The sequence below is a fragment of the Mus musculus genome, chromosome 8 (assembly GCF_000001635.26).
Source record: "Mus musculus strain C57BL/6J chromosome 8, GRCm38.p6 C57BL/6J".
NCBI lineage: Eukaryota > Metazoa > Chordata > Mammalia > Rodentia > Muridae > Mus > Mus musculus.
This window is the reverse complement of record NC_000074.6, coordinates 8,666,028-8,690,550: the sequence shown is the minus strand read 5'-3', so window position 1 is coordinate 8,690,550 and position 24,523 is coordinate 8,666,028. Positions and strand designations below refer to the sequence as shown.

Here is a 24,523-nt window from a genome sequence, read left to right as displayed (position 1 = left end):
GCACGCTCGGCGCGGGGCATTGTGGGAAGGGCGGCCGGTGCTGCCACAGCTGCCATCTTAGGGACTCCGGGCCGGGCCTGCTAGGCCTTCGCGGCGGAGGCGGCCGTGTGCGTGGCGGGTGCGCTTGGGGCGAGGCGGAGGGTCCGCGGGCGGGGGGCCGCGCTTCCCAGCGGCGAGGGGGCGGCCTGCGGCGGGCAGCGGGCGACAGGCGGCGGGCGCCGCGCGGCGCGAGGATGGGCCGGTCGCGGAGCCGGAGCTCGTCCCGCTCTAAGCACACCAAGAGCTCCAAGCACAACAAGAAGCGCAGCCGCTCGCGCTCGCGCTCGCGGGACAAGGAGCGGGTGCGGAAGCGCTCCAAGTCCCGGGAGAGCAAACGGAACCGGCGGCGGGAGTCGCGCTCCCGCTCGCGCTCCACCAACGCGGCGGCATCCCGGCGCGAGCGGGAGCGCGCCTCGTCCCCGCCCGACCGCATCGACATCTTCGGGCGCACGGTGAGCAAGCGCAGCAGCCTGGACGAGAAGCAGAAGCGCGAGGAGGAGGAGAAGAAGGCGGAGTTCGAGCGACAGCGAAAAATGTGAGGGGCGCGCGGCTGGAGGCGCGGGGCGCGCTCACGGGGGCCGGGTGGGGCGGGAGCGCCGGCCCGGAAGTCCGAGTTGAGGGCGCGAGGCGGGAGGTTGGCGGGGCTGCGGATCCCCGGGCCCGAGGCGTTGGAGCGCAGGGCACCTGTGCGGGGGTCCGTCCCGGGGCGCGCCCGGCTTGAGAGTGTGGGCCCTTTCTGAACCTCCTTTCATACGGTCGTTCAAAGACAGATGCACAAAGTTGCAGCGGACACCCGGGGTGCCTCTCCGGCCCCTCTCTTTTTTGTCTTGGCCTCAGCCCCTCTAGTGAGCATGCTTGACCCTACTGTTGACCCTGCTGTTTGCCCGCCTAAATGCTTCTAGTTTCAGAGCGCTCTTATCCGAATTTTTCACTTAGGGCAAAACCGGTTCCCATCAGGGGACTGGACTTGAAATTTGGGGGAAGATCACGTGGTTTTGAGTGAGGCGGCTTTCGATGTGAAAGTAGGTGTTGATGACCCAACCAGAGTAAACTTGAACGTTGTGAAGTACTTTTTTAAAAAAGATGTGCCCAGCCCCCCTCCCCCCCCCCGCCCCAGCCACGTGGAGCAATAATACTAAGCATATGTGTTCCCTGTTAAGCCAGCCATCGTTTCCGGAGTAATTAACTGAAGACTTGAATAAGTGGTTATGAAGCAGGAACTAGGTAGTTTGTGTATATGACTTGTGTAGGGGTTTCTATTTTCTGCAAAAAAATAGAAGGCAGATTTTTGTGGTAGGCAGGTTTTCCAGAAGCCCCTAGGAGGGAGGTAAGGGATTGAACACAGCGAAGCACTGTAGTGGAACTGGGGTCTTGGCTTGTACTGTTTCTCAGTACACCTTGGCCACATAGAATCCTGTTAGGATCTGGAACAAGCCTGTAGCTTAGTAGAACATAGACATAGTTGTGTGTGACAGTTGACAGTTCTCCACGTGAAAACAAAGGAGTCATCACATTGCACGTGGACAGCATAGGATGAAATGAAACATCGATAGAGCTGTGTTCAACTATGCCATTAGCATTGAGAAGGGAAAGGGACAGGGCTGGCAGCCAATGCTAATACTAAATTCTCCATATCCACTAGACACTGCTCCAACGTGGTCTAATGTTTTGCAGAGAATACACTGAAAAGACAATGGAGATGGTGCCTTGGGAGTGAGGGAAAGTAGTTTGCTTACAAATATTGGTTGGCTAGTTCATTCAGCTAGTTTACTGAACCTTTAATAAGTGCCAGGGTCAGTTGATAGGAAGATGATCGATTTGCTCCTTCTGACATGCTCTAGCTCAGATGGCTGGTAATACTATAGTAAATTCAGCGGGAGTATCTCATCAGGAATGCAGGGTAGGCGATGGTGAGGCTGTCAGGCCTGTAGGGTGTGTGTGGACCAAAGGAGTAAGCTGTCTTCCTGGTTCCCTGAGAGAACAAAGTGGAAGGAAGAATGGAAAAGGAACTGACTGAAAAAGTATTGAGTATTTGTATTCGTACAGTTGGGTGTGGGATACAGGCAAAGCACTGGAGTTAGCTGTCAGGTTTATAGTGTTATTACTGCAACTGTTCTCTACCTTCCGTTGCTTTAAATGAGACCAGACTGTCAGGCAGTGTAGTTGAGAGGGAAAAGCAGGAGTCTGCCCTTGACACACCTAGGTTCTGTATATAAGAAAGAGCTTAGCTAACTAAGGTGGTGACAGACAGGGCTTTACTCTGTTAATAAAACCTGGGGAATAGATAGAGTGCCATGGGGACTATATAAAGAGAAGAGCAGTTGGTTCCAAGGATTGAAAAAAACATCAGGGAATGTATATTTGCAGTAAAAAAAAATAGTCCAGGGTGGGACATGGTGATGCTAAAAGTCTGTGAGTGCCTGGAATGTTTTCATGGAGTCTGGAGTTAGATGAGTAGACTAGTATAATTCCAAGGCCTTAAAGAAATCATTTGAGTTCGTCTGTGAAATGGAGTCCCATTTTATTGTGAAGATTGGAGATGCTATCAAGTACTTAGTTCTTTTCCTGAGAGTGAGTCAGTCAGTGTTACTGAGTATAACTGACCATGCTTCCAGGCACAGCTTGCTGAATAATTCAATAAGAAATCCAGTAATTATAATCTTAGTTCATTAAAATAATTCAATAACATAATTAAAAGGTGGGCTTTTACATTTTCACATTTTTTAAAAAAGATTTATTTATTTATTATATGTAAGTACACTGTAGCTGTCTTCAGACATCCCAGAAGAGGGCTTCAGATCTCTTTACAAATGGTTGTGAGCCACCATGTGGTTACTGGGATTTGAACTCAGGACCTTTGGAAGAGCACTCAGTGCTCTTAACCTCTGGGCCATCTCTCCAGCCCCCTTATTCACATTTTTGAGGAGCTAATTCACATGGCTCAAAATTGAATCAGATCTTCCTCTTGCCCTTGGATCTCAGCCAAGTATCGTGATCTCCCATCCATGTACTATACCAATATTAACATTTCCTATGTATTCTTTTAAGTTGTGCTAACTGCTGAAAAAAGATAACGAATAACCTGTAGCAAATCATATCATTGGCCTGGTAACTTCCTCCAGCCAGTGACGTCTGAGTTTCAATTCTTAGTGTTACCTGAATTACAAATCAGGAGCCCAAGAGTATCCCAGGTGAACTGGAATTCATGATTCTTAGGCAAATAAGCAGAGCTCATGTTTGAGGGTAAAGAACTTTGGAATGAATTTACTCCGTGAGCCTATATATTTCTGGAGCTTAGAGCTTTTAAGACAGTGGTGGAGCAGCACCAAGACCTCTGCGTCACTTTGGTACTGGTTCTCTTCCCATCCTTGCCTCACCTTTTTCCTGGAGAAACTGCTGGGTACAAAAGATTTAAGCCCATTAGATTGCGGGTCTGTTAAGGTTCATTATGTCACCACACAGCATTCATCCTGTTCAGTAGAGTGGCTATAATTTACCTCAGAAACAGGAGTTTTAAATAATGGCATGCTACATAAACACAAGTGGCCCAGTGTTTAGTACCTTGTTAGGTATGAAGTAATTAGTGTTTACTAGTAATTACTAAGCAATTCCTACAGGTTCCAAGATCTGAGTTTCCTTGTTTTTAGGATGTCTTAAAATACAGCATCAGTTCTACCTAGCGAGCAGTGCCCTCACTTAGCCAACCCTGGTTTGGTTTATTTAATCAATTACCATCTTTGAAATACATGAGAAAAATGAGGACCTGTTGCCACTTGATAAAACCTTGATCTTGATTCAATAACTTGTCCTAGGAGTTTCTTTAGCTAAGCACTGGGCTCCAGGGATGAGACAAAGATTAGAGAAAGGCAAGATTGAACAACCTCTCTTCCCCTTCCCAAGGAACCCGTGAGCAAGGCACTCTGGCACTGAGGGCAGCAGCTTTTGAGGAGAGGCTTCAGAGAATCTGTGAGTCTTTCTGTGAGATCAGGACCAGGGTTGCTTTGGCTGCCTTTTGAAGAACGATTGTTGGTTTAATGGAAGGGTTGGGCTAATGGTGTTGTTATTGTTGGCTTCCTGTTAACTTTGGCCATCAGTGAAGATGATGTACTCTAGTTGCCTAAATTGGTTGTCTGTGTGCCTGTTGGTTTTCTGAGTTTTATGTAGAAAGGGAGTAAGATAATATGGCCTTGAACTTTTTTTTTTTTTTTTTTTTTGCCACAGACTCTAGAAACAGATTCGATATTTATCTCTGGGTCCTGAAGATGCATTTTTAGTCTTTTTGAGAATAATAACCAAAATTATGTTCTGTGAGGCTTGTAGCAGTGCTGAGAAGCCCGGACCTTGCCCACTCCTCATTTATGGTGCATAAATAAGGTTATTGGAGGCATGCTGGGGTGCCTTACAGTTCCCCCAGGAACAAAGGGAGACCAGCAGCCCTGCTTTAGACTATAAAACCTCTGAGCTACACTTAGATAGATCTGACACCTTAGTTGAGCAGCTTATTACCTGTCACCTGCCCTCTGGTGTGATCACTGGGAATAAAGACTGCCATAGCTGACAGGTAAAGCTGCTTTGACTCTTGCTGAAAGTAAAAAGTTGAATGGGTTTGGCTTTTCATACCAGCCACATCTGTGGGTGGCATTGCTGTCTCTTGCTCTATTGCTTAGGGGGGGCTTGACTGCTTGTTCCAAAAAAGGGTCTTTTGCACTTTTACCAAATACCTGGTAAAGTGACTGAGAGCTTCCTGTTCTTCTGATGAGCTCTCCTAGGCCTTTATCTGCCTGCCTGCCTCCCTCCCAGCCTGTCTCTGTCATCTGAGTCTTGATGGGAGCTGCTTAGCACTCTCTGCCCCACCTCCCCCTGATAACTAAGTGGAGTTCCTTAGGTTTTACCACATTGAGCGTCATGATTTTATAGAAGGAACGGAAACTTTGCATGTGCACAGTAATCTTTGTTATCCTCATGTGGCCCAAAATACAGTTTAAAGTTGCTGTCGTAGTCCATCGTTCTTTTTCCTTTTCAGTAGATAGGAAAACCACTCTATATGATTGCTATTAAATTGAGATATGTGTTCATTGTCTTTGTTTCTCATGGGTAGTTTGTCATTTTAGAGGATATCTGCTGTTTCTTACCAGGTGGCTTGACAAAGGGCTTATTCTAATTATTTCTTTATTTGATAGGAAGTTAAAAAGGAGGGATGTGTTAAACCTTAGGCTTTCATACACTGTTGGAAAATTGTAGTTGGGAAGGAAATATTAAAATTACAGATAAGTCCTTACACTGTTGGAAATAACTAAGACCTTGAGGAAAACCAGACTTACTGTCCTACCTACTCTCTCTCGTAAAAAGGAGAGGTAAGTGTAGAAACTGAAATGATGGGATAAGCCCTTGGGTAGGAATTGAGTCGAAATATATCAGAGTGTTTAATGCTCATGTCACATGAGACTACAACATCTTATATCAGTTGAATGACTCTCATACTGTATGTCATACTCTCACATTGTATGTCAAATAGATTCTAAAGGTAAAAGTTGTAAGGTTTTTTTTTGTTGTTAATTTGATAATTTGGGGGAAGTATTAATAAATTGCCCTCTTTTGGTTTTAGATACATCATTAAGAACCTTTGAATTTGTTCATTCTTCACATAGTACTGCTTAGCCCACTGCTAGGTAGAAACATGTGATCAGAATGTGTGTCTTACTACTCTCTAGTAGCTATACTTAAAGGTCAGTGTGGTGTTAACGTGCTTCCAGTCTACCCAAAATATTTACATTTAACATCTGATTAAAAATGGAAGATCATTTCAGGTTTTTCCTCCTACCAACCTCAAAATAGATGTATGGGACCAGTGACTATCAAAATGTACAATTTTTCTATGACAGTCCTTTGGTAGATGTTTTAGAAAAAATTTATTTCCAGTCAATAAGCACACTGTGTCAATGGAATTAAAATAGTGAGAATACTAATATACTTAATTTAGCTTTGATAATACAATAGATTTTTACCTTTCTATTCTGACCTCCAGAACAACTTTAAAATATCCAAGAGGGAAAAGGCACAGCAGGATTAGAAGTTCAGAACCCAGAGTAAAGGCCACAGCTGTTAGTGGGTAGTCTCTGTTGTCTGCTCTTCACTTACGGAGCAGGCAAAGTGAGTGCAGCTTCCTGCAGCTCGACCTTGGATAGAGCCGCTTAAGTGCACCATGGGCTCTAGCAGAGGCAGATGCTGTTTCAGATCTACTGTCCCTAATAAATCTAATGATTTAGATTCTTTTATGCTAACTAGCTTTTCTAGATTTAAAATGTGTGGACTCCCCCCCAAAGATTTTTATCTCCATTTGAATTTCTGTATTACTTATCCTGGCTGCAGTTTTTTATCCATTCATTTATTTATTTATTTTAGTGTGGTGTGAAAACAAGCTATATAATTATTAAGGCTATAAGAAATGAGACTCAGTTTAGTAGTAGGTTTAAAGTTAGTTTTCTAATTCTTAGGTTCTTTAAAATATTAAGTTGTCTTTTCTACTTTTATTTGCTAGTCGGCAGCAGGAAATAGAAGAAAAACTCATTGAGGAAGAAACAGCACGAAGAGTGGAAGAATTGGTAGCAAAAAGGGTAGAAGAAGAATTGGAGAAAAGGAAGGATGAAATTGAGCGAGAAGTTCTCCGAAGGGTTGAAGAAGCCAAACGCATCATGGAAAAGCAGTTGCTCGAAGAACTCGAGCGACAGAGACAAGCTGAGCTTGCAGCACAAAAAGCCAGAGAGGTAACGCTCGGTCGTTTGGAAAGTAGAGACAGTCCATGGCAAAACTTTCAGTGTCAGGTGTGCCTCCTGCTCAGTCCAGAACGAGATGGAATGCGACTATCTTAATTCCTTTCTCATCTAAACTTACATGGCTGCGAAAGATAATTTTTTAGCCAGAAGTGCTGACTGGTACTTAAAAGTTACTTTCTTAAAACTTATTCAAGGATATTTTTGATCCGATGGAACTGGCTTACATATTTGAGAAGTGTTTGAAACTTTTGCCATGGCTGCAGGACTACATTCTTTTTTGGGAGGGTAGGGGGAACCAGGGAGTGGTAAAGGGAAAAGGCTAAAGATCCACCCGCGGTTGCATTTTCTTCTCTGTTATCACTCTGCTACCTAGACTGTGAGAGGCTTTGCCTTCAGTCAGATTACAGAGAGCAGGGTCTGACATTGAGTGACAGCACCTGCTTTTGATACGTAGGTTTTCTTACTGTTCTTTTTTCCTTCTGTTATCCTTCATCCTCTCCCTCAATCCTTTCAACACAGTGGACTAATCTAGCATTCTGATTATAAGGCCCTCCATTCTCCTAATGTGTTTCAAGGAATCTTTTAAGGAAAAATGTCCAGATTGTTCATCTTTTTTATTTATTTTTATTTTTTATTTTTTTAAAGTACCTACTAACAACTCCTTTTTTTCTCTAGAGAGTTTTGAAGGAACAGGTTGTCCTTGTCTGGAGTCAAGCTAAACACATGATTTGTTTTATCAGCAGCTGGAGCAGAAGTTGAAAATGTCTTTCTGTGAGACAGTAATTTGCTACTGAAGCTTTATGGCTTGTTTGCACTGATTACTCCAGGATCATAAAGTGTGGCGAAAGTCACAGAAACACTCAGGGCTAATTGCTTCCCAGCCCTGAGTGTCCATTCACAGTTTGTTAATAAACACACAGATCCCATTTGTGTGACACAGGGAATCTGTAGTTAATGTTTTCTTGAACATAAATTTGTAAATATTCGGCTTAAACACATGATTTACTGTCATTTTTCATCCTGGCGTTACTGTGGACAAGTTGACATTGTGTTAAATCTCTGCTTTCTAGTAAGCTTTGCTTGTACAGTGCATTTCCCTTGTCCTGTCTTAACTATATAGACCTGTCTGTAGTTTGTTTCACAGACTAAAATTCAGTGTATGGTATTTTTATTTGTATCAATGCCCTTAATAATGGAGATATTTTTGGAGTAATTGTGCTATCTTGTAGCGAGTTATTAATCATAGCAAGATTTTTTTCTCTTCATTTGCTTTTTGTTTCATATTAACATTTTTTTTTAACACGGACACAATCCTCTACAGTCTTTCCAAATACTAAAATCATTTGAGTATGTCTGCTGTGATCTGAACACTGCCCAAACCATCAAGCAATCTTCATATAGTTTGCATTATAAAACTTCATTAAATTCTCCAAGAAAAAAAAAATGACAGAATTTTATTTCCTGACTGTGCATCCCCTGGATTCCTGAATTTGAGTGCAGATTGTAGATGAACAATATAAGCTGCCTTTAGTGATTGTCAACATCTGATGTTAAGTCCATGCCCCATGGAAGCAGTCCTTAGTATGGATTACATTTGTATTTTTCACTAACAGTAAATGTATTTTTCTTATGAATTGTTTGCCTTAGGAATGATGAATTACATTTTTTGTTCCTTCTTACCATAAACATCTGCATCCCTCAGCTCAGCCTCCCTTGTATGTTGTTTCTTTATAAATGGTTGAGCTGCTGATGCAGGTATTGCCAAGCTAACAGTACAAATCATTTTAAAGAGGAAGCTGGCGCGTATGGCAGCCGAGGAGCACACTCTGCAGGACACTGGACAAGACAGTAAATACTCAACTTTTAATGCTGATTAAAGGAGTATAGGTAAAGAATACGTAGGTATCCATAATTGGTGAGACAAATATTCACTTTATTTATATTTTATATATATTTTTAATTTGGTAAATACTATCCAGTTTTGTAGTTGTCCTTGTTGATTTGTGTGATATTAAAGTATTAGTAATAATTGCCCGGAGACTACTAGGGAGGGTTTAGTCGGTTGCTGTTTTGGACTGGGAGGGGTGATTTAAATCTAGTGTTAGAAACCAATTTTTTAGTGGCTGCACAGTATATCATTGTCAGACAGAAAGGTGGCTGTAGAGCTGCCCTGTAAGTCAGATCAACAGAGCTGAGAGGAAGATTAGTAAATATTTGCTGTAGAGGCAAACACTTTATTTTTCTAACATCGCAACATGTCCTCCCCTTTAGGAGGAAGAGAGAGCAAAGCGTGAGGAACTGGAGCGGATATTAGAAGAAAATAACCGGAAAATCGCAGAAGCACAAGCCAAACTGGTGAGTGCTGTGCATTTGGGAGGCCATCTTCCATATCGAGTGGATTTGTGCTGAGTCATTAGATGAACTTGAAGAACCTTGAGGTTGAGTTTTGGAGAGAATTATAACATTTCAGTGCTTTAAAACATTTCCTGGAGGAGATATACTACTCAGTCCTAACACTGACATTTCTTAGACCTGGAAACCAACCATCAGGGAAAACAAAGCAAAACACCCAGGTTCTTTAGATAGCTGACAGATACGCGCTCCATCACTGGACAGAAGGAAGACTGTCCATTTAATCAAAGAATAGTACATTCTAGCCTCTGCACTCCCTCCGCCCCCCAGCCTTAGGTCTATATCTCAGGCTGGCCTTGAATTCCTGATCCTTCTGCCTCAACTTAGGTGCTGGAATTCCAGGTGTGCTATATACCAATTTATGTATTTTACTTCTTTTGAATTTATAATCTAAACAGAAGTACAGACTAAACATACCATTTAAAAACTATAACTGGCCAATATAAGGAGAGACTGAGTAATATACGTAGTTCAAAACTCCAAGAAAGATAGTAGTCCTGCAAGTGTAGACAACGACCCAAGAGACATTCTAGAAAAGTCTGAATTGAATGCAGTAGAAATAACAAGATCAAGAAATGTATTTGCTGCTGAGACTTCTGTTTAGGGGGAAGAGCAGGTTAGTTTCCTTAGAAACTGACTATTCAGAAGAGCACAAAGGGTATTTGGTCCTAGAGCATCTGTGACTGCAGGCAAAAGGAAGGAGAGGGCTTATTTCAGATTTGGGAGATGGACTTTAGGGTAACTGTCTGGCACTTTAGAAGATAGGATTGGGAACTATTTCTGTGAGGACATGGGAAAGAGAGCAGGTGGCTGCGGTAGGTTGTGCTTGACAATGGCCTAGATAGGCCTCACCTTGGTGTGGGTCTACCCATAAGAGTTACTACTTTACCCATATGAAGACTACGTTTTCTCTAGTTTTGTTGTTGTTGTTGTTGTTGTGTTTTGTGTGTGTGTGTGTGTGTGTGTGTAGATCGGTGACCACAGTCTAGAGGAAAAGCTACTGGCCAGTTTTCATTTTTTAAAGCCTGTTTATGAGGTCATGTTTCTGTAAGCCCTCTAATGCTTTTTTCCTATTTGTGGGTTGATGTGCACAGTTCTAGATGTCTGCTGGTAGATTGTAGGGAATGACATCATTCCCATGAATTGACAGTAAAATTCAGTTGAAAAATACCTGGACTTCTAGTGACTTTGATAAAAACTTTGGATATAACTCATTTATGGCCACTCCAATAATGTTGGGCTTCTTAGAAATGGCTGGTGAAGAAAATTTTGCTTGTAGAAAGTGGAATGTCCTTCCTGAGAGAGTCAAAGATGAATTGTCTATGAAGCACTTGAGAAAGGGAAGGAGAAGCAGTAGGTCATTGCATACACACAGAATTTCCCAGCTACATCAACTGTGGCGCTTGCCTGGCTGAGAAAGCAGCTGTGCCTGCTGGAATTTGTAATGAATATGGTTGTTCATACACTGTAGATAACAAGAAATAGGAAACATTCTAGCTGAGGAAACCATTCACTAAAATCTGTTGACAAAAGTTCATTGGAAGGAAGATAAGGAATTATGTTCTTGTAAATCATTTAACATAATTTATTGAGGAGACAGCTGATTGTAAGAAAAAGTTAATGGTTCAGGAATGTTTAAATGGTATAGATAATAGGATATAATTGACCTGATTGTGGTGGGGTGGTGTCCAGAAACTTTTCCAAGCTATCTTTTTCCGAGTTAGACCTTGGATAGAAGGAACATAAGCTAAAGAAGTAAAGTAGTCAAGGCATTGAGGTCAGTTAGGGACTAGCGTGTGGAGTCTCTGAGGACAGGTACAGAAAGGGCCTGATGCCTGCCAAGAAGTGTGTGTGTGAGAGCAAGAGGCAGGCCAGAGGAGACAATGGACCTGGTACTTATATTTCTGAAAGAATAACCGATTGTGAAAACTGAAGAGACCAGCTTCCTGATAACGCAAAAACATTCACATAATTATTTACATATGACATGATAAATTAACTATTCTCTAGGAAATACTCTGCGTTGACTAAGATAGAGTAATGGAAGCACTTACATGGTGATCCTGCAGATGTAGATGGGAATATGCAAGGTTCAGAGAATGCTTAAGTACATAGATATATACTACAAACCTTAAATTCTGCTTCTAGAAATGTATTTTGTAAAATTTACTCATGTGAAACTACATTTGCACACAGTACTTTTTCTTAAGAGTGAAAGATGTCCAGTCAAATAAGACTTGTTTGTTTGTTTGTTTGTTTGTTTCTCAGACAACTTTTCTAAACAGGAAAGACATAATGTACAAAGTGGCCAGCTACAATCTATTATAATTGGACATTAGCTCACAAAAAGCATATTCATACCTTTTAGAAGGAAGAAAGATGAGCCAATGTGTTGCTTTAGTTGGTATTTCCAAGTATAATTTACATCTTTTCTCCAGTTTGTACTTGTTTTTTTGTTTTTATAAGTAATGCATTTCATTTTTACGGCCATGTAAAGGTAGTTAGCAAGGGACGTACATTTAAGTCATCCTTTTGGTTAACTTTATCTTGGTGCCCTCATGGTAACAGTTAATTATGGAGTTAGTTCAGTGAGGAGTAAGAGGGATATTTTAGAGTTAGTCAGGTGGAATTTCTGAAAGCCACTGTTAACTCTTGTCTGTGCATTGCTTTCTCACGGGTTTTTCTATTAAAAAAAAAAACCCAAGTAACTAACATACATATTTGATTGTAAACTCCCAAATCCAAATGTGAGCTGGCTTCATTAAGTAGGTACACTCCTAGTTTTTGACCTTGAATTGACAACCGACTGTTTTCAAATGGTTTGAGTTATTAATGCAGAATTTTCGTTCCCTCTGTCTGTGTGTGAATGTGCATGCACTGGTGGGGACCAGAGGGGGCGCTGCTTGTTTTTCCCCAGTCACTTTCAGGTTTTCTGTGTTGTGTTTGTTTGTTTGTGATGGGATTTTACAGAACCTGGAGCTTAATCATTTAGCAGACTGGCTGGGGAAAGCTCTTGGGATCTGCCTGCCTCCACCTTCACCCTCAGTTGGAGCCCACAAGTTTGAGATGAATGCATACCACCAGGACCCACTTTGACATGTGACAGAGATGTGTGCTCCGACCCTAGTGCTGTGCAGCCACACTGAACATTCTCTCCAGCCCATTTTATTTTTTTTTTAAAGAAGCATTAACATTTTTTTTGATGTTTTCTCCGGGTTTTATGCTGTGCCTATAAAATGTAAGGTATTGTGCTAAGGAAGCAGAATTTTATGTTCTAGTTCTCTCTTTTTGAGGTGGATCTCAGTATCCCAGGCTGGACTTGAACTCCTGTGTGCAGTGTTACAGGCATGCTACCAGCAGATTTAGCTGTTGCTGTGGAGAGGGATGTCTTCTGTCTGGTTACCAGGAAGAATCCCAGCATCTGCCTATGCCTGTGTAGTATCCATGCAGTGTAGAGATTGACCTGCGCCGTCTCTGGGTCACTGTAGCTAGGAGTCATTAGGATAATGCATTTTGAGTAGGTGGGTGTTCAAGGTTTGAAATCAGTGCAAAGGACACGTCGACAGATATTTTTAATACTGAAGCAGGTTACTTCTTACCCTTGTGAGTCTATCACTGTGAGAGGTTTAAATCCCATGTTTGAAAGGCTAAACGATGTACATACTTAGGTATAAATTATTGCTCACTTTGCAATGGATAACTCTGAAAAGACTTCTAAGGAAAATAAAGGGTTTTGTTGTTTTGTTTTATTTCTGAGTGTATGTGATAGTAGACTGAGAAATTCACATACCTACCTAGTTCTTAGAATGTTTGGATGTTGCTTTATATGGTCAAAAACATGGGGAGTGCTTTTTGCTGGTGTGATTTAGTTATCATGAGAATAAGACTATTGTCAATTATTTCTTGTATGTCATCACGTGTGTCCTTTTAAGAGTAAGGTAGAGGGAGATTTTTCTTTACCTTATGACATAAATCAGAAGCTGAAGTAAGGACAGAGCAGAATGAGATTTCAAAATGTTTTCTTTACCTGTGTATGGTGGTGCATAGCAGTTCCAGGACATCCAGGACATTAGGGAGGTCTTAATCTCCATTTTTAAAAAAAAGTGGATTTAAAGATTTATGTGGTTAGACGGTGTCGTCCCTGGAGGCTACAGAAGCCAGAAGCATTCAAGGGCCTCCTGACATTTCCAAGGGAGTGCATTTCTGATAACATGCTGTGATGGTTTGTATATGCTTGGCCTAGGGCACCATTAGGAGACCTTGTTTGAGTAGGTGTGTCACTGTGGGCATGGGCTTTTAAGACCCTCATCCTAGTTATCTGGGAGCCAGTCTTCTCCTAGCCTCCTTCAGATGAAAATGTAGAACTCTCAACTCCTGTACCTTGCCTGCCTGCCTGGATGTTTCCATGCTCCCACCTTGATGATTGATAATGGACTGAACCTCTGAACCTGTAAGCCAGCCTCAGTTAAATGTTATCTTTATAAGAGTTGCCTTGGTCATGGTGTCTGTTTCCAGCAGTAAAACCCTAACTAAGACAGAAGTTGATAACCCGGGACTGGGCTATTGCTGTGATAGGCCTGACCGGGCTTTTTGGAAGAATGTGTGTGGACTTTGGATTTGGAAATTCTTTAACTGGGGCCTAATGGAGAGTCCTAGTAGGACTATGGAATACTTTGTTGCTGAGAGCGATTTGATCTGTGGAAACCTGGTCCTAGAGGTTTCAGTGGCCCAGAGACTGTTTCTGTGGTATTTTGGTGAAGAATATGGCTGCTTTTTGCCCTTGTCTGAAGAGTCTACCTGAGGCAAAAGTAAAGAGATTTTTATATGCATTGATAAAGGAAGTCTCAAAAAAGCCCAACAGACTTTGTTCTCTGGCTAAGTCTCATGAAGAGAATTTTGAACAATCATAGCAAGTTTAGAGAGGAAAAATATTAAAAAAAAATGGTTTGAGTATTAAAGGGGCACCAGGAAGTGACTGGAGCTAAATCCTGTGTTCAAGGGTATTAAATTGAATTAAGGGAGTGGTGACCTTGACCACCCAGCTAAGTTTAGGTCCAGGTATGGTAGTACAAACCGTTAATCTCCGGAGGCCAAGCCAAGCAGATCTCAAGGCCAGCCTGGGCAGAGTAAGCTCTAGGTGAAGAAAAACTTCAAGTACAGGCTCAGTGGGCCACACCGTTAATCTCTGCTTTAGGAGACAGGCATGCAGATCTCTTGAGTTCAAGGAAAAACTACAGAACAAGTTCCAGGATAGCCGAGCTTAGTCAGTGAAAGAGCTGGAAAACAAAGCTGGTGATAGTGTAATAGAACAAAGGGGCCATGTTCTAACTCCAGCAAGCCGCAGAACTCACCAGCTTTGGCCATGTGGCTCTAGCTTTAGAGTCAAGACTGGAAGTGACTATTGGGACAATTGATGCTGGGTAGATGGAACTAAGATTAGTGGTGATAAAGAAGAGACCAGCATCATTGAGGTGAAATCTTCTGGGGAGTGTTTTCTTAGGGCACGAAGAAGCTGTGTTCCAGAGATAACCAAGGTTTTTACCTCATGCTGCAGCTGGACTTGATAATGTGTAAGAATCACCCAGGTGGTACTGGTTTTGATGGCATCATGAAGAACAGCTGAGGCTTGGCGTGTGAGAGGCCAGGGAGGACTTTTGGTGAAGGTGCATCTCAGTTGCAGTTGATAGTCCAGAACTGAAGGGGCCATGCAAAGAAGTTGAGGCTTGGCACCATAAAGGGAGCCTATGAGAGGCTATTGGTGAAGCCTGGTTGCAGCAGAAGCTCCCAGTGTATTGGAAATGCCAGTACCATAGGACAGCAGCAGCAATGGAGTGGATCAGCCTGAGCTTAGCATGCTACAGAGGGCAGAGCTAGAGAAGTGACACCAGCCCTTTGGAGGAGCCCAGAAGGTCATGTGTGGATTCCAGATATTGGAACAAGAAGCTGTAACATTGAAATTGCCTTGGAGACCCCAAGAATTTTGAGATGCCAGAGCCATGGGCTATCTGCTGAGGAAAGTTCCTAACAGGGAATAGAACCAGCCCAGGAGAAAGAAGTTTGTTGCAGTTAACAAAGATGAAAAGGAAGTTGGAGATCTGAGAACCGCTTTGACAGCAACCATGGAGATGCAGAGTTTAGAGTTTGCCTAACTGGTTTCCACCTGTCTTGCTTTGGGGATTACAATTAAGTGGTATTGGGTGACTCTTAGAAGAGACCTTGAACTTTGGATCTTTAACATTGTTGAGACTGCTATAGACTATGGGGCTTTGGAGGTTGGACTAAATCTCTTTTTTATTGTTCTATGAGTGGGTATGGCCTCCGTAGACTCGTGGGGACCGGGGAGTGGAATGCATATGCTTGGCCCAGGAAGTGGCAATAGTAGGAGGTATAACCTTGTTGTTGGAGTGGGTGTGTCACTGTAGTCGTGGGCTTTAATACCCTAGTCCTATCTGCCTGGAAGACCTCTTCTGTTTGCCCTTGAAAAAGATCCAGAGTTCTCAGGTCCTCCTGTAAATGTTGTCCTTGGTCATGGTGTCTGTTAACAGCAGTAAAACCCCTAAGACACATGCTGACTTAGACTCCAGAATAAAGCTTTGCTTTGTGCTTCTTTTGGAATCCTGCAGAAACTGGAAGCTTTTGAGGCACATAATAGGAAGTACATAGTTGTTGCTGTTTTTTTAAGACCGTAGAAATGTGGATTATTTACAGGTGCTTCTTTAGTGTTCAGAAGTGTTTAAAATGTGTTATTTGAAACTGGAGGGAAGAGTGGTCCTTGGCTAGTTAGCTAAGCTATGTCCTACCGCTGTGTGAAAGGTAGAACTCACAGGGATTCTGAACCAAGTGTAAAGGTAAGGCGTCTCACCCCCATGGGACAAAACAAAAAAATAACTTTAAAAGAAACTAGCACATTTGGTTATTTAGGAGAGTCTGGGCTACCCTGATTGCAAAAGATGGTCACAGAATGTTGGATAGTTGGCTCAGTGGGCAAGAATAGATTTTGCACCTGAAGAGGATCTAGGTTCAATTCCTGGCAATTTAAAGTTCTCTGTAACTGCAGTTTTAGGGATCACTACATTCTCTGACCTCTGTGAGCACCAAATACGTTTGGTGCACACACATGAGCCTGCAAGCCAAACATAAAATCCAAAATACTGCGTTTTGCAAAGAACTTGCTCTAGAAAGGTTTTGTATCTAGACAGCTTTTTCCATGTGTTGCATAGGTCCCAGACCCATCTCAGTGATACTCAAGAATGAAGATGATTTAAAAGGAGTGGCAGGGAGGGCGTCCCCGTGTGTCTGGTGATGCTGTTGCTTTCACTGAAGCACTTTATAAAGTGCAGTTTACTTTGGTCTTGAGGTAGGACCTTTGTGAAGTACTTAGGGCTTGAGGCTGTGGATCCATTTTACTCCTTCTTAGTCAATGCTGATTTGTCATGGATTGTGATGTAGTCACAGGCTCCTCACTGGATAGCCAGCATCTTGAATACTGACCTGGAACTGAGAAATAAAATCCTTTTTTAAATTTACCCCATATCATTGTTCTAGTATCGCTGCAGGAGGGGCCTAGAACACTTAGTTTCTGAGGAGGTGAGACTGAAAAGGGACAGGGAATGTTAATGGGAAGGTGAACAGAGATTTGATGATAGTAGCCTTAAAGGTTAGTGTTGGGATGGAACAGATTCTTATTCTGGCTGAGAACCTGCTGCTCTCGTCCCATGCTTTAAATAGTGCAGACTGTGATTTTTGTCTTTTAAACAATTTTTGTATATAGTAGACACAGAAAATCCACACAACTGGAAAGAGGGCGCCTTTAAGGTGTAACCATATATATATATATATATATATATATATATATATATATAGAGAGAGAGAGAGAGAGAGAGAGAGAGACACTAAATGTTACTGTCGACATTTAAAAATGGACTTTCGGCTTACAGTCTAGAAGGCATGGTGACTGTTGGTACACTTTTCAATTTTTTCCCCTTGTTCCTTTAATCACTACGAATAAAAAATATTTCTTCCTTTAGATTGTTATAGAGTTTAGACAGTCCAGGAAAGAGTAGGTAATAGTTTAGAGTAATAGTGCAGTGCACACTCCTCAGGGGATGGTTGGTACCAGATATGTAATTTAGTGTGAAATGAAGTGACTAAGAAATCAGGATGAGAAATCCTTCTGTTAATGTATTTGGAAACACAGAATAAAAAGATGTTTAGATCTTGGTGCATGTGTTGATATTGCATAGATTGACTTGAAGAGAAATAAAGTGAGAAGATGGTCTTATGTCCATCAAGTACCAGTTAGATGCTTTAGAGAGAATTGATAAATTGGTCAAACCTTCCAAGTAGGGCTAGAGGGAGAAAGATGGGGGAAGACCTTCTGAATATGAGTGTGCCAGGGAGCTCTAGGCCTTGAAGAAAACTTCCAAGCATTTAGAAGGAAATGAATAACAATATACACAAAAAAGTTTCCCCAAGATAAAGAATTCGGGGTGCAGAAGATGAAAAGAGACATCTATATTTAGTATACAAGTTTTTTCTTTTTAAATGTGAAATAGTTTTTTTTTTTAATTTTAATGTTTATTTGATTTATTCACTTTCTTCTGTATGCATGTATATATGTGTACCACATGTTTGCTAGGTGTCTGGGGTCAACAGAGGGTTTTATTTAAATCCCAGGAACTGAGTTGATTAAGGGTTGTGAACAACCCTGAGGTCACTGGGATTTGAACCTGGGTCCTCTGCAAGAGTAACACACAAGTGCTCTTCACTACCGAGCCCTTAATGTGAAATGTTAGCACATAAAGTCAAAAAAAAACACTGAAGACATCATTTTCCTTGTCAGTGTTACAGAGCAAGGTCTTGAAGCTGTGAGACTGTTCCTCAAATCCCACTCTTAACTGCCATTCTAGGCAATACAGAATACCCTGAAATATCGAGAGTTGAAGTTTCAGACTGATTGAGGAGTTTACAAGTGATTAAGTTTGAGGAGTAAAGGTTGTAGAACAGTGAGCATGCATGCTCTTTTAGAAGGTGTGAGTAATGCTCTAGAGGAGGTGCGAACATTTTCCTCAGGTCAGCATAACTGAGGTGCTTATGTCTTAGCCTGTGTACAGGCTTGGCGCCCCATACCACCTGAAAAGTGTATGAAGGATTGAGCAGCATATCACATTTTAAACAGTTTTAGTTTGTGAGGAAGGGTCTTGTAGTTGAAGGTGACCTTGAATCCAAGATGCCTTTTCATGCAGGATACTATTTTCTTTTTAAACATTCTCCTGCCAAAAATGAGATTTACATTAGTACATATGCTCCAGGGAGGAAAATAAACACAGGAATTAGAAGTACAAATGGCAGAGCCAATCAAGTTTTGTGCCTTAGAGAGCTTACAGTCTAGAAGGCATGGTGACTGTTGGTGCAATCTTCCATTCTTTCCCCTTGATCCTTTAATCGCTATGAATAAAAAGTATTTCTTTCTTTAGATTGTTGAAGAGTTAGACAGTCCGGGAAGGAGAATGCTAATTCCGTTGTATAGGTAGGCTCTGATAAACTAGATGGTACAGAAGATGCTGGGAGGAACAACCAGGCCTTACCCTAAGACAAATACTTTCAGTTTTGTGACCTCTTTTCACCAGCCACTTTAAGGCAGTGGTATGCATAGTTGTAGGCATACTGGCTATCAACAGCGATCCTAATGACGGCAGTGTAGTGGACACTGACCTTGGCCTCACAGGTGTCCACTAAATGATCCCTTGTGGATAAGGTGGGTATTGTACTCTTTTCTTCCCCGTTCAAACCTTACTCATCACACAGGGAACAAGCGGGGGGAAGACAAGTTGTGTGGCTGGGCTGGGACGCTAATTAGAGGAGTCAGGGCTCGGGATACCTAGCAAGTAAGGTATCGGCGAGGCTCGCGGATAGACTAGACAGCAAACTAACTTTCCATCACTGGGGAGCCGGGTATTAAAGAAGGTGAGCTTGCCTAATTTGTGTTTGAGGATTCTATTTGTGAAGAAATGCGAATGCATGGGCACAGGACATTTGCCTACCTAGCTTATGTGTTAATTCACTGAAAAGGAAAGGCTTCTAATTGACTGCTTCTAGTGCTGGAGATTCATCCTATTGCTAGGTTATCCAAGGTGGCAGTCCTCCTTGTGCAGCAGTTCATAAGGGCATCTTAGACTGTGGACTAATTGAAGCTGAGACCAGAGCTCATTGCAGCATGATTTGCTAAGGCAAAAATTTTGCTACTGAATTTTTGCTCATGTAATGTAATCACATTTAAAGTCTTGTCTTTTGGTTTGTTATTAAGCAAAGTTAAGTTCCTCTGTCTAAACCTTACTTGTCCACCTTCAAAGTAGACTTTCAAGTTGTGATTTTGTTTTTCCAGAGTTCTTGAAATGCATGTTCAAGCATATATAAATATGTCATGGTTTTATTCTCCTCTGATGATAACACAAAAATAAGACAAAAATGAGAGTGTGTGAGAGTGTTTCTTTGTATTTTAAGTGGCACACGGGAGAAGACCAGAAGTAGATACTGAGTGCCTAAGCCTTTCCTGTCATCTTGAAATGATCTCTCTTAACAACCTGATACTAATCATTTCAGGTAGATTATGACTGCCCAGTGAGCCTCAGAGATCTTCCTAGCACTAGATGTCACCGAACCCAACTTCTTACACAAGTGCTGGAGATCTGAGCTCACATTCTCATATTTGCATAGCAAGCACTTTAACACCAGAACAGTCTCCCTAGTTCTGTTTTATTTTTTGCTTTTAAATAATATTCTATCTACATTTGTGAGTGTTTCCCTGAATGTGAGTCTATGCACCCACGTAGGTTCAGTGTCCACTGAGAACAGAAGAGGGCTTTAAATTCTCTGGGACTAGAGTTACAGGTGGTTGTGGACTATCATATAGGTACTGTGAATTGAACCTGGGTCTCTGGAAAAGTAGTCACTGCTCTTAACTGCTGAGCCATCTCTCCAGCCACCACTACCATCCCTGTTTTGTTTTTTCGTAAGTGTTCAATATTGTTTTACAGGTGTTTTATATGTTTTCTTTTAGCCTTCTTTGTTTTCTTTCTAAACTATACAATTAAATACTTTTGTAAAATTATGAATCTGGGGTCCTAGGAACATGGCTTAGTCAGAATAGAGCTTGTTATGTAAATGTGAAGATCTGGATGTGATCCTAGCACACGTGTCCTTCAGCTCAAGCTTGTCATTTCAGCCTGGGTAGGTGTGGACAAGGAATATCCTTGGGCCTGTTAACTTGCCGTGATAGCCCAGTCTTCCAGGCCTAACCAGGCCCATTGCCAGGGGGGTCCCAAAACCAAAGCGAAGAAGTCATTGAGGACAGCATCAAGTCTCACCCAGCTTGCATTCATACAATATTTATAAATTTCTCACATTTACAGATATGTTTATGAAACATTCCAGAAACTGAAATAGTTGAGTAAATTTTAATAGCTTTGAATCTAGCTGCTCTTCAGTCAGTCAGCATATCAGTCGCACATTGATAGCATCGAAAATTGTATGTGTGACTTTAAAGGGTTTTCATGGAATGACACTGCTCTTTCCACCTCACTCACAAGATCCTAATGGTTTTGTAGGTTCAACTCAGGTAGCATTGAGTCTGGGTGTCTAACTTGTCGAAGGTTTCACAAGTGCATGCACACACGGGAGGAAAGGCCTTTACTACATACACCTTGCCACCTAGCACTGGCACCCAGATAGGTGATTTATTTGAGATGGATGAAGCATGAAGGTTTTACGTCCGAGGTTAACATGGGTGTCTTCTTAGCCTGATGAACTGGGAGCTCACCAGTTTTCAGGTAGACACCTTGTTGCAGGTATTGCTGGCACGCCTGTTTGTCATTTATGTGTGGCTTATGAGAATCGGAATTGTAGTCCTCATCAGTGGTTTCATCCACAGATCCCTCTCTCCAGTCCCAGATGCATCATTCTTTCTGCGATGTGATGACTGGTAAATCTAGGGAAGATAGCGACTTGAATGACTTTTCTTGGTAGATTTTTAGTGGCACTTAACAGGGCATGGTAATTTCGGAAGTTCAGCTGTATTCTTTTGTTTGTTTGTTTGTTTCCAAAGAGATCACTGGGAATTTGAAGGCAAAGGGGTCTCTCGGTACTGTGTACAGGGCGAGCAGTCTCAGCATTTTAGGTGCAGAGAAAATGTATACCCTTTAACTAGTGTGCTGACAGTGGAGGTGAAAATACACTCAAAGCCAAAGAGAGTAAAGGTGCTTGTTTGCAAGCCCGATGGCCTGAGTTTGATGTTCAGAACCTTGTGATGGAAAGAAAAAACTGTCTCCTGTAAGTTGTCTTCTGACTTCATCAGCCATGTGTGGTATTCCTCTATGTTCTAAATAAATACACAAATGTGATCTTAAAAATTAGAAAAGGGGGAAAAAAGAACTTGATCCTCAAAGGATCCATGGAGTTTGGGATCTCTTTGGTACATGGTTTACCAGGCTACTGCAACAGTCGCCTAGAAGGAGGGCAGAGAATTCAGTGACCATCATTGCTCCGGAGTTTTTATCTGGCCCACCCTGAGGCTTCTAAGTTCCTCCCATTTTCCTCTTGTTAGCTACGCTTACAGGCCCACACTACAACACTACTGCCATTTTGATGCTCACGGGACATTATTTCACGTTTTGTGTTCCGTAACAGTAATAGTCATTTCTATCCTTTGCCAAAGGCCTCTAGTTACATTGCATTTTACTTGAGAAAATAGTATTGTGAGGACAGGAGTGACGATGATCAGAGACTGTTACAGATTTGTATGGCACCGTGTGGATGAAGATAAACTTGAGGGGACAGAAGTTTGGAATCAAATAATGGGAAATCACTGGATTTATTGTTACCATCTTAAAAGCAGCTTCAAGTAAAATAAGGCAGAAGCAATGACTGCAAATGTAACTTTGAAAGGAAATGGAAGGGCTCAAAGGACAGTGCATGTTGTAGGCCAATGTCAGATGGGAAAAAATGGGAGCATGTGCTGGTAACTGATGGAGATATTCAAGGGTTAAAACAGCCTATCTTTCTAATGACACTGTTGAAATTAAGGGTGCTGATTGATTGTTGTGCAGGCTGTCGCTGTCGTGGCACTGTCCCTGGCCTTTACCCTTTGGGTGTCATTCCCACTGTAATATCCAGAGTTACCAACTAACTGGTGCCTAATGTCCTCTAGAAGGGTCAAAGTTACGACCCACAAGAAGCAAGGCGGTTGAAGGGTTCTTTGGAAGGTTTGAGTAGGAGAGTCGTGAGAGTAGCTTGACTTCCCACGGTGATGAAGGGAATTGTGTAAAGAGCCATGCAGTAAGTCAACTGCTTGTGATTGACTGTTAACTCTGCAGCGGACTTGAAATTAGATAGCATTTTATAATCAGCTAGGCTAAAGCCTTTGCTAATTTTTTTCTTTCCAAGAAACTGGTCTTAGAACAATTCATTTTATTTTTACAGACAGGGTTTCTCTGTGTAGCCCTGGCTGTCCTGGAACTCTGTAGACCAGCTGGCCTTGAACTCAGATCCACCACTGCCTGGCTAAATTCTTAGTTACTGTTGACTTCATAATATAGAACTATAGTGGGGATTTTTAACTACAGTTCTTGTACATGTCTAGTTATAAATACAGTAATTGAGTAGATACCATATCTGCTGGGACTAAGTGTGTCATGGCTTTAAATGGTATATCAAGACAGAATCAAGTTTGTGATCAAGACATGAAGTCTATAAAATATATTTTTTATAACTGAAATAGAGAAAATAAATAGGATTAATTAAATAATTCTTGTTCCTCTACTGGTCTCTGTATGTTAGATAGATTTGTAGGTTATTACCTGGTAGTCGAAAGATACTGAGAGACAGGACTGATGGATCTTGTTTTTTACTTTCAGGCTGAAGAACAGTTGAGAATTGTTGAAGAACAAAGAAAGATTCATGAGGAAAGGATGAAACTAGAACAAGAACGACAGCGTCAGCAAAAAGAAGAACAAAAAATTATCCTGGGCAAGGGGAAGTCCAGGCCAAAACTGTCCTTCTCACTAAAAACCCAGGATTGAATGGCAAACTCTGAACTTTTTGCAAAGAAAAATGAAAAAACTTCGTATTGTAGCTTCATGTTGAAGTGGTTTTTTTGTTTTTGTTTTCTTTTTTCCTTTTTTTTTTTTTTTTTTTTAATTTGGAAAATCTGGAAAGTTAGCTTGTTCTAATAGGGGCTATGCTCTGCAATCCCTTTATTTTCCCTCTTTTCCTTCATTAAGTCAAGTCCTTATCAGATCATTGCTGTCTTGTAGACGTGGTGTATTTTGCACCTGTTGGGATTCTGTACTGGCTGGGCCTGCTGAAGAGCAGGTCACTTGGTGACTGGCTGGTCTGGTAAGGTGTTCACTGACCACTGACTTCGGAGTTATACTCTGTTTACTACGTCATAATGCTGGTTTTGCTGACTTTTTGTTTTTTTATGCATTTATAAAAAAAGAAAAAGTTGGTAATTGCATTGCAAAATTCCCAGGGTTTGACTGGACCTGCGGTGTTGTTAGAGCAGTGTCCTTGGGATGCTGTGGTTCTTGAGGTTCCTGACAACAGGTAAGGAAACAGTTGGTCACCTGCTACAGAAATAACCTGCAGTGCAGCATTGTCTCTCTCGGACTTTTGTTTCTTTCATTGACAAAATCAAACCAGCATTCCCCATTGTAAATAAATGATTTTGCTGAATAAAGTAAAGTCTTAAATTCATATGTTTAAGCAATTTTTATTAAGTTCTGTTAAGTCTGGAGGGTGGTTTCCTTTTAGAAGCCTTAGAGCTGTACTATATTTCCTCTGGTTCATACTTTTCACAGGGTTTCTATGTACACCATATATACTTGTGAATTAGTACTTACTGGCTATTTTTGCAGACACTACTTTATGCTGATAAAAGAATTATAACATCAAGTATTATCTTTGGAATATACTAAACCTGTGCCTCTGTTGTAGAAATTATACTTAATAAACACTAGAAAGTATGTTTTAAAAGTACAGAATATTGTTACTTTCAGAGAGGGTAGACCATCAGCTAGAACTTGGCTTTGTACATTCAAAATGACTAAAAATAGTCTTCACCCTAGCATGTTGGGCGGGATGAAAAAACTATTTAAATTTACTAGTCTTGGGGGCTTGGGCTTGCTTTGGGTATTTTTGCACGTGGAAACTTACATATAACCCAGTAGAATCTGCCTCATTTAATCTCTTATTTGTTGAAGTTTACTAGTGTTCAAACACTCAAGGAAAGGCTGTGAAATGCT

At 41.5% G+C, this 24,523-nt stretch overlaps 1 protein-coding gene and 1 non-coding gene across 4 annotated transcripts; both read left to right on the top strand.

Moving 5' to 3' along the window:
* Window positions 1-24,254, top strand: Arglu1 (arginine and glutamate rich 1). Of its 3 annotated transcripts, none has more exons than XM_006508760.4 (5): window positions 1-300; window positions 445-574; window positions 6,578-6,803; window positions 9,084-9,167; window positions 23,135-24,254. In XM_006508760.4, the coding sequence occupies exons 1-5, from the start codon at window positions 234-236 to the stop codon at window positions 23,297-23,299; spliced, it is 672 nt and encodes a 223-aa protein (XP_006508823.1). In that variant the 5' UTR covers window positions 1-233; the 3' UTR covers window positions 23,300-24,254. The 3 variants fall into 3 exon arrangements, with proteins under 3 accessions (XP_006508823.1, XP_006508822.1, NP_789819.2); XM_006508759.4 differs by having other exon boundaries at window positions 1-385; window positions 440-574; NM_176849.3 differs by having other exon boundaries at window positions 14-574; window positions 23,135-23,975.
* On the top strand, window positions 389-458 carry Mir7654 (microRNA 7654). Its single transcript, NR_106114.1, has one exon. It is a non-coding gene; the product is annotated as a microRNA 7654 (primary transcript).
* Window positions 24,255-24,523: the final 269 nt, after the last annotated feature.